General features: G+C 33.3%; 1 protein-coding gene across 1 annotated transcript; it reads left to right on the plus strand.

Moving 5' to 3' along the window:
• The first annotated feature begins 3,359 nt into the window (after positions 1–3,359).
• On the plus strand, positions 3,360–10,464 carry LOC110995966 (peroxisomal membrane protein PEX13). The gene is made up of 6 exons (XM_045632630.1): positions 3,360–3,980; positions 4,491–4,627; positions 4,912–5,048; positions 6,562–6,727; positions 7,616–7,743; positions 8,745–10,464. The coding sequence occupies exons 1-6, from the start codon at positions 3,622–3,624 to the stop codon at positions 8,892–8,894; spliced, it is 1,077 nt and encodes a 358-aa protein (XP_045488586.1). The 5' UTR covers positions 3,360–3,621; the 3' UTR covers positions 8,895–10,464.
• The last annotated feature ends 278 nt before the right edge of the window (positions 10,465–10,742 follow it).

The raw sequence follows: 10,742 nt of genomic DNA on the forward strand, positions 1-10,742 counted from the left end.
GATTTAATATTGGCATTTGGCACAGATAATAGATAGCAACAGCATAAACAATAGGATAGAGTCAAAATCAATTGGCCTAAAAGTTTAACTACATGTTATCATTAATTTAAAACTTAACATCCTTAACTGGCCTCCACGTATTTTTTATATATTATTTTATCAATTATTACTCTCCAAATATAAAGATAAAAGTGTATTGTTACTGTGGCGGAAAAAGTAATTTGGCACTGCAGTGATTTGAAATCTCAGCACGGTTTTCTTTCTGAATAAAGTACAAACTTTAGGAAACAAGTCGTCATTAGAGCGTGTTTACAGCAATAAAATTTGGTGTGTATTCAATGCATCAATCTTATTGTGCTTCTTTATTTAGCTGTTAATTACGAGTTTTTACTATAAAGAGCTTAAGCTGAAAAACCTACACCTAACAAATCGCACACCTAGATAAAGAGTAGCATAAGTCAAAATACCTCTTTTTTCAGGAACAGCAAAAAACGTTTTACTCAATTTCTGATTGACCTATTTACAAAATTCTTGTATTATGTTGTAAAATTTTTTATTATGCTATTTATTTTCTCCATTTCTTGCACTTAAATACAGATAATCACTGTTTTATTCAGTTTTTTCGTGTTATATTAGTATTCGTGACTCAATAATTGTTAAATATTTTTATCAACTCAAATTGATCACATATTTGTGAAACATTTTAAATTAATGCACTCTTCACCTGTATATTTTTTCATAATCTTTTCAGGAAGAGTAGTGTATCTCAAAAGTTTTTTTATTAATTGACCATTATTATTGAAGTAAAACATTATTTTTGGTTTACACACATATTTATTTCATATTAATGCACAGCACAGAGGACAAGCAAATAAAGGTTTTCAAAAACACAGCACTTTTTGAGGAACAAAGTAGACTTTTTCTTATAATTTAGTTAGTAACATCTCTATAATCAGTATTATAATATTAAGTCTATAAACTACAGACAGCATTGTCCCTAAGTATATTTTTTATAGCAAAAACACAGCCTTTCATGGCAATTTCAGAAATGACCTCGTCACAAAACAATTAATTCAAATTAACAGGCATAACAACGGAGGTACTAGGTACCAACAAGGATTGCCCTTTAGTCAATTGCATCACGGCTTCCGTACAACAACTACCTATTTCCTTTTCTTGTCGGCTTCTTTTTCTAATCTAGACAACTCTTTCTCTTACAAATGTTGGTCATAAGCCTCACGCATTTTTTGAGTTTCTTCTCCGTTAGCATTTTTGAATGTTTAGCAAAGGTCACGTGCATCTTTTTTCGAAATTTGAAAATAAATATTTACCTGTGCATTAAAAATGTGGTTAAAAGTTGATGACGAAGCAAGTGGTAATTGGTCATTTTCGCGTAGATCTTTATAGTCTCGGTAAAGATCTGCAATTGACTTTTCGCTTGGAATGAACTCTCTCGTTGTTTGTGCTCGAAGGTAATGAGATTCTATTCTGGAGATGGACTTGATGAAAGCCACCTCACTTTCTTTTATTTCATTATCTATGGTGGAGTGTTTCTCGTGCTTACCCCTCTGGTCATCTTCTATGAAACCGCCTCCTTGTCGTTTTGAAAGAGCTGTCCTAATGGTCACTTATGTTAAGGTTAGCTTTGTTCTTTGTTTGTCTTGCAGACTCTAATACGAATATCATAAACTTGAAAGAAAAATGCAGAATTGAGTGACCATAAATTTTAGGTATTGCTGTATCTGTATTTAGGCTTTATCTCTTGTGCCTTACAATGAACTCTGTTTGCCTTTGAAGGTCTCCTAGACCCCAAAATTTGTCGAACTAGGATTTGGCTAATATATCACTTATTTGAGATTTGCATTTCAATTTGCACTTATCTTGGTATGGAGGCTGGACCGTTCTTGCAGGGAACTTACGTAAGTCTTTCCGGTATTTCGATGAGTTTTCTCAACATTTGTTGCCCAACCAGCAAGGTTTCTTGTCCTTTTTCTTCCCTTTTGAAAGCTTTTAGGATCAGGAGACTGGTTTATAATCAGTGGAGAGGTGGAAACTTTGCGACAGCAAGTGGATTTTCTTTTAAGAGATTCGGCATGGTAAAAGACATAGAGTTACAATCTATTTCTGTATTACTGTATCTTGCAGAGCTGCAGGAACTACTAGATGATGAGCTAGAAGTGGAAAAACGAGACCTCTTTCTTGGAGCGACGAGAGATAGCCTGTGAGTCTTCTCTTTGGGAGGTGGGTTGAAAAGCGGATCCGCATCCGAATCCTTTAATTCAATAACCTCGCGGTTAATCGGTGAAATATAGTACGATGGTTTCACCTGTGTGCTTGTTGATGGTGATGCTAATGTTGCTGGGTTCTTTTGTACCTCCATGGAGCCATTTTCCAATATTATTTGTTCTATCTCCTTGGTGCTCGTCGAAGGTGTTGTCGAGTTCTCTGGGAGCGCCATCTCTGCATTGCTACTTTCAGGGCCTTTAGTAGTAGCCTCCATCGCCTTCTGTAAAAGTAAAAGGCCACGGCCCTTCATAATCTTTAGTGAAAACTACAATGTCAATAAAATTCACGAATACTATACTAACTCAAAAATGTTTATAGATCGAAGTATTTTATTAAAGAATTAATATTTTTTTAAATCTAATTCTAAATACAAACGCAACTCTAAATAATGCCTTTAGCAAAAGAAACATAGCATTTATTGTTTTAGAATAAGAGTCAAATTTAAATTTAACCAGCAATAACATACTAACTCAAATAGTGTAAATAATTTCACAAACACTAAACTATTTCTAATTAGTAAAAAAAAAATTACTTACTTTTGTAAACAATACCAGGGTAAGTGGAAATAATTTGAAGCACGCCCAAGAAACAAAACTGTTCAATCACGAATATCAACTGAACTCAAAATAATTTACGCTTCATTACTTAGTTAACCACAAATAGAAAACTAAGTCGAAATAATTTAGTATTTGGGCGTATTGGCAGCATCTTTTCCTACAGCTGACATGTTGTAATTGGTGTTGCGTTACTGTTTTTGGTGAGGGATGTCGTGGTGCTAGTCAGAAAGACTAACTTACAGCGCCATCAACATTTTATTAATGGAGATTAGTAAACAGGTGTCTTTGAAGTTAGTGTAATTTTCAACGCAGATTCCGATAGGCGCAAAAACTTGATTTTGGATTATTTCGAGTTGTGCGACCCTTTATCTAGGTGTGCGAAATATTCGTAAACAACTACCACAGAGTACAGATATTTCAACAACAACATTCAATTATCAAGAGATAAGGTCATCCGAGTCAAAGTCAAAAGATTTCAAATAGGTGTGTCAAAATATCGAAATTCTGTGAATCGAGTTTCGACTTTAAACTTTAAGCCCTGTATCTAGAATTTATATTATAATTAATAATATTTTTATTATAAATTTGTCCTGTATGACGATTGACGTCTGTCTCTGTGCTAAACAACAAACCATTCTGTAAAGCGAGCTAAATTATATTATTCTTAATAATATAACAAGAGACGTAATAATTTATATTTTCTTACACCATTAAGGAAAAGTAAATACTACGTTGTTATTAAATAAAATATTTGTTTGGCAAGTGTGACGTGATAAAAATGGTTGAACCAGGTAAACAATTCGATGTACACTCAACCCCGACCTTATCAAACGTGGCCACAATCCAGCCTGATGTGCCAATGTTTCGAAATCCCATACCTTCAACATCCACTGGCGTTCTTGGGCCACCAGCTCTACCTCCTAGGCCGGAAATTGCTCAACCTGGCTACATGAACAGTGGAATGTATGGTATGGGAGGGTCGTATGGCATGGGGGGATACGGTGGCTACGGTTATGGATATGGTGGTGGTATGGGTGGATATGGAATGAGTTCTTATGGTATGGGGGGAATGGGAGGCATTGGAGGAATGGCACCCTATGGAAGTTACAACCGCCACCCAATGGATATTGAAAACAGGTATTAATTAATAAACAGGAAAACTTGCCAAAGCAATAACTGTGGTTTCCTTATTAATAGCTCATAATTCTACATTTTTATAAACATTTAATTAAAAATATATTGATCTTATATCTGAAACATGATCTTTTGCTGAATATCAATAATTAAAATAAAAGAACTATTTTTTATATAATTTAGAAACAGTTTTTACTTCCAAACTATCTACGAACTTATCACTTAAGATAACTTTTTTAGAGATAAAAATATTCAATAGCATTTATCTGAAATAAATATGTACTTTAATGAAGACCAAAAGCCAAATACAATAAAATCTTTTTATAAAAGATATATGCATTATTTGTAATTAGCAGCTATTCACTATAATATATAATACATTAATTTATACAAATTGTTATTTTGCTTACATGTTTTCTTTTTATTCTAATTTTAAAAAATCAATGAGAAGAAAATACTTTATGTCTTTCCCTTGAATATATTGTGGTGTATAATTTATTTAATTTCCCATAGGTTTATACAAATGGCAGAAGAGAGTTCACGACCAGCCTTTGACTCAATACAAAGTATTGTGAATGCTGTTGGGAGTGTGGCTATGATGCTTGAGAGCACATTCTTCGCACTGACAAGTTCATTTCGAGCTATATTAGGTATTTATTTTGTATGCAATCAGTCATATAACTCTAGCAAGAAAGTATATTATATATGTGTACTTGTGGTTCTGTGGTTTTTATATAAAATAGGGGGCAAATGAACCTGCGTTATGCCCAAAAAGTGCAGTCACCGCAGCCCACAGATACCAAAGGTTCTGTTAGGTTTAAAATGTTCAAATAAGAATTAGTTGTTTAATAACTAGGCTAACACAGCACTTTACTTTCCCTACATAACTGTATGTATGTTTCTGTTTTACGATATTCTCTGGTTTCCATTACAGGTGTTGCAGAAAACTTTGGCCGTTTACGAACACTATTTGCCCAGTTTTGGTCAACATTTGCTGTTGTAAGATCACTCAATTGGCTTATTAGGAAACTTTTGGTGCTTCTAGGTATTAGGACTGAATGTGAATTTAAGGTAAGGTGTTTTAACAACATTAATTTTAAGGCCATTAATTTTTGACATTCAGGCTAAAAAGTATTATAAATCTATTCAAGTTTTTATTTATATCCTTTTTAGTAAATTAGGTTAGACTTAAATTACTTATTAATTTTAAGTTAGGCTAGATGTATTGGTCAAGACTAGGGATGAATCCGATACAATACAATACGATATATCGGCGATACTTTAGGTTTGACCATATATCGATATCGGCGATATTTCAATTGCCGATACTTTTCAAATTACGATATGTACATTTAAAAAATCTATTGCGTTGCCAACTTGATACGGAATATTCAGTTGGCTTTTAACTGCCATCGCGCGTAGTAAATAAAATACATACACAAAAATCTTAGCAAAGTAAATTTTAATTATTAACAGTTATTTTATTTAAATTTAATGATTACTCTTAGTTCTGAATTTCATTTACTAAACCAGTACTGAAGATGGTGAATGGACTGTCTTCAAGTATCAATGAGCAATGTTAGTATCATATGTTGTAAGATATAAACGATACGGCTTATTGATTCGACGGGTGTGAGTGTTTATATTTTATAATTAAAAATTTTAAACCAAACTTGATAGTTGATATATTGAACCTTAGTTTATTTTTCATTGAATAAGCATATTTCTATAAGAGTATCGGCATCGGTATCGTATCGGCAAAAAGGTGTATCAATGCATCCCTAATAAATGAAAAAATTATAGATACAATGTAAAAATAAAAATTATTTATTTATACATTCAAAAACTTTGTTCATTCTAATAGGCTGAATCTCATTTATCTATGGAAATAAGAATCTTAAAATGTATAAAATTTCCTCTATATCTTATCATCCAGTTTCGCCAGTTTTAATAAATATAGTTTTGGAAGATAAATGTTATATCAACTATGACGTTATTTGATAATATTATATAAATGTTTTCATCATTCATCAATTGATGATCAGTGTTGACGTAGTGGTTAAGTTGTTCTTCTCTGATGTCGGGTGTTTGAAACCTGACTGTACCAAAACAAATTCATATGTGCTTTAATTCCTACTCTGAATGTGAAATATATGTTAACCCATAAATCGAGATAATAGATCACCTTTGTCTATCAAGATACTGAATAATAAAAAGTTTGCGTGTACTACTAGTGTACACCCGTAAGAAGTGAAACTTCTTTATTACCTTATTTTTCGAAAAACTATATGCAATTTGTATTATCATACATACATACAAATAATGATTTCATTTTACCTTCTACCTATACGATTATTACAGAATTTCATTAATAGAATGATTACTATCAGTGTTATCGTTATTATAGATTTTTGTTATTAATGGCTTCGATTCTCTTCGAATCAACCGTGGTAGGGGACAAGAATAAGATGGCGCCTCACGCAAAAATGTGCCAATGAATTTTTATCCAACGCCGATAAAGAAGTTTCACTTCATAAAAGTAATCTGCGTTTAAGAGCGCCATTAAATTATTATTATTATTAAGGCATGGGCGGAAGCAGTGCAAACTACACAAACGGGTGTGGCAACACCGGAACAAAAAGCCAAAGGCTCAAGTTGGCCAATTCTTCTGTTCTTGGGAGTGATAGCTGCTGCCCCGTATATAGTACTGAAGATGGTGAATGGACTGTCTTCAAGTATCAATGAGCGATGTTAGTATCATATGCTGTAAGATATAAACGATACGGCTTACTCCCGAACCCAATAATTAATCTACAATATCAGATTGAAAACAATCTGAGATCAGACACGGTCAGGTAGATCGCATCCCAAAAACCAAACCCTACGAAGACAAACTATTTTTGGCGACGGATAGAATGCAATCTCTTCGCTCTTATAAACCAATAAAGTAAATAAAACCGTACAAATATTGTTAAAATATACATGTCTATGTTTAAAACTTATCAAATAGCTTTTTAATTATTTTAAAAACTGGTGTAAGTTAAAATCTTAAGATAGGATATTGGCACAGTTGAACTGTCATATTTATACAACGGTCTATCTACCATGGATAGTTTGTATCGACAGATGGCTATTATAATCCGTCGACTTTTATCAATATTTGTATTAAGATGTTTCTCAGATGGACAAAAATGGATTAAGATAGGTTATTGGGTTCGGGCGTTAGTGTAGCATGATGATAGGATTAAATGTTGGTGAAAATATCAGTAAGCATTGCTTAAATTGTGGTAGAAAGAGAATCGTTATGTTTTTTTTAATCTACGATATTGCACTTTAAAGCAGTGTTGGCCTAGTGGCTTCATGCGACTCTCATCCCTGAGTCGTAGGTTCGATCCCCGGCTGACCACCAATGGATTTTCTATGTCCGGTATCTTTCTCTGAACGGTAAACGGAAAGGTTTCCCAATCAAATTAATCTATCTAAATTATATATACGTTTATCTACTGTTACTTTTGAGATTTCCTTACTGTTACTGACAAGTGGAAGGGGGGTTATAGATTTGTTGCAATATATTTATTTACGGAATACTTGAACGGCCTCTTAGCATTACTTTTTGAATTTTATTATTCACATTTTAGTACATGACCCTCACACATGGCAGAATCCATTAAGAGCGGTCGGTCAGCACGACTTTCAGGCAACGACGCCTCAAGAATTGAGCTTCAATGCGAATCAAGTGATTACATTGGCACCGCAGCACTTACAGGTGAAAATTTCTTAGGGTCACATAAAAACTAAGCCCTCAGTGTGACTTTAATTTTTAGATAAAATTTTTATTTTTTTTATCAACTGTATCAACAGCATTAAAAAATACATACAACCCTAAATTTTCAACCCTCTACGATCAACCCCTATTTTTTTATTATAAATGATATACATGGCAAATTGACTAGTAAGCTAGAGATATAATAAGTATCGGAATTGATATACGAAAGGCTTATTTAGGCTGCTTAGATGATGGAGAATTAGAAACAGAATTTTGATAAAATGTATTTAATTTCGGAGTTCGGATCCTGGTGAAACAATAACGTCAGTATTCGCATTTCTTCCTATAGCAAATATCAAAGAATACCAAATCTTAAAAGGCTGGCAACGCACTCGCGAGCCCTCTGCCATTGAGAGTGTCCATGGGCGGCGGTATCACTTAACATCAGGTGAGCCCGTTTGCCCCCTGTTCCATAAAAAAAATTATAACTTTTGGCAAACAAAAGTATGTTTTTAACAAAATCAGTTTAAAAAAACTGAATTAATCAAAACAACCAAATAATCAAAAGCTCCAAATTTTATCCGCATCATCTTCGAACCAGCGAACTATGGAATTGACTCCTAATGGGCTCATTAGCCCCCATATACTTTAAAAATAAAAAAAATTGTATCATATTAATATTACTTTAAAGTGTAATTTATGTTTACCGTATTTAAATTCTATATAGAGCAGTGTTGGCCTAGTCACTGTGCTACTCTCATACCTAAGGTCGTAGGTTCGATCCCCGGTTGTGCACCAATGGACTTCCTTTCTATGTGCGCATTTAAAATTTGCTCGATCTCTTAGAAAGTGAACGACGTGTGTCAGGCACTGGAGGCTGATCACCTACTTGCCTATTAGATTTAAAAATGATCATGAAAAAGATTAATCTGAGGCCAAGAACTAATGAGGATGTAGTGCCAGTGATTTATTTTTTTATTTTTATTTAAATTTACCAACAGGGGCACCTTTGGAATTCTGGTTGGCTAATGGCAACCACAGACAAACAGTTTGCAGGCCTTGTACCAGTCAATTATATAAAGGTCATCAAACCAATGGAAAATACTGACCCCAAAGAGGATTTGGAGAAATGTTACAAGCAAGAATTGTAGTGTAAGCAATATTGTTAATTGTGATAGATTTTTACGACTCCATATCAAATTTTGGAAAAGAAAATTCATACAAATTTGACACCATATATAGGATTGTTAAAAGAGAATGAGTGTGACGCAATTTATTCAATTGTTTTTTTTTGTGACGTCATCTTTAATGTTTTATCGTTAGCCTCTTATTTGGTCCATTTCTGGACGTAAGCCTACATTCCTGAAGTACGCCCGGTATTGGCCTCTGCATCCAATAAAATAAATTATGTCGGTCATTGTATACAATTTATATATCTATTAATTCAATATATATATATCTATCTATGACGCAACTCTGGACGGAGCGTCATCTTAACAGAGCAACGTTAACGCCATTGTTTGTTTCCGTATTTTGAACGTACGTTTCATATACGTATTATATGTATCGCAGTAAACTACTTAAATCAGATATTAAATTAAATCTCTAAACAGTTAATTAACAAACTAACGTTTGCCAAAAAAAAAGACTCTAAAAGTAAAGCTGTTGTCGTGACCGCCATCTTGTTTTACATTATTGGTTGGCTTTCGGTCAGACAGATGGTTAAACGTTTTCGACGCTGCTATATCTAAATGAATATGCTAGCGACTTGATTGAATATCGATCTTTAAGTAACTGTCTAGAGATTCAATTTACTCTCTGATTTAACTACTGCAACATATGAAAAAAGTTAGCGCGCGCCAGACATAATGTAAATGTAAACACGCAGGTATCTCTCTATATCAAACTTTATATCAGAGAAAAGGGTTAGCCTTTGACATTTATTTTTGACACACGACACTTGCTAGACTAATTTTTTATAAGTATTTTTACTTTTTTGCGTCTGCGGCGCAAACTGTTGTTGTCTCTGGCAGAATGACTAGCGCTGTGGAACACGTCTGCTCCACAGCATAATGCTGAGCCAGTTACAACCGCAACACACACACACTTAAAATGTACCTTATTGTGGTTATTTGATTATCATAATTTTGTGTGTATTTAAAACATTGTGTAAAAAATTTAAAACTGTTATGTCAATAAGATTTGTTTAAATTATAATTTACAATAGGAATTGTATCTTAAATGTGCGGAAGAAAATTATATAGACACAACTACAATGTTAAGCTACAACCAGTGTGATGACGTCATACCTTGAATCGCTTTAGCTATTCCGACAGCTAAGGATATATTATACAACAATGTTGCAAACCTGGGTATACCAATACGAAAACTAAGGTTCCAACTATGAACAAAGCGTATGATACTATGGAAATAAAAGTCTTTAGAAATATCATGTTAATAAGGTGTATGATAAAGAAGTAAAATTAAACATAGTTCGATATATTGTTTGGACTTCATAAGTATGTAAGTATGGGAAACGATATAGGTGCGATTATGTTATTGTGATAAACTTTTTATTTTTTTGTTAAATGGTGAAATGGTTAATAGAATAAGTTATTCTACTAGTTTTTACATGTTATCTATGGAATTTATTTCGCATTTCCTCACCATCGGTGAGCTCTCTAAATAGAATGGACTGAAGTTATTAAATAATTCGATATATTGGTTTGTTTTAATTAATTTATTTTAATTTAGTAACTGATTCTTTATCTAAATGGCGATTGACCTAAACAACAAAACAAGATTTGTGTTAGCAAATCTAATCTTGCAAGACATTTTCTTTTGCGAACTAACGAACTGTGGAATCGACTCCCGGGTCTTCCCTGTAATAATAATAAATAAGCATCAATTATTTAAAGCAAGAGTTATACTTAATGTGACCAGACGTCCCGTTTTCGAATAATAAGTCTCGTTGTCCCTGAAATGAACTATGGGACGCA

The sequence above is a fragment of the Pieris rapae genome, chromosome 20 (assembly GCF_905147795.1).
Source record: "Pieris rapae chromosome 20, ilPieRapa1.1, whole genome shotgun sequence".
Classification (NCBI taxonomy): Eukaryota; Metazoa; Arthropoda; class Insecta; order Lepidoptera; family Pieridae; genus Pieris; species Pieris rapae.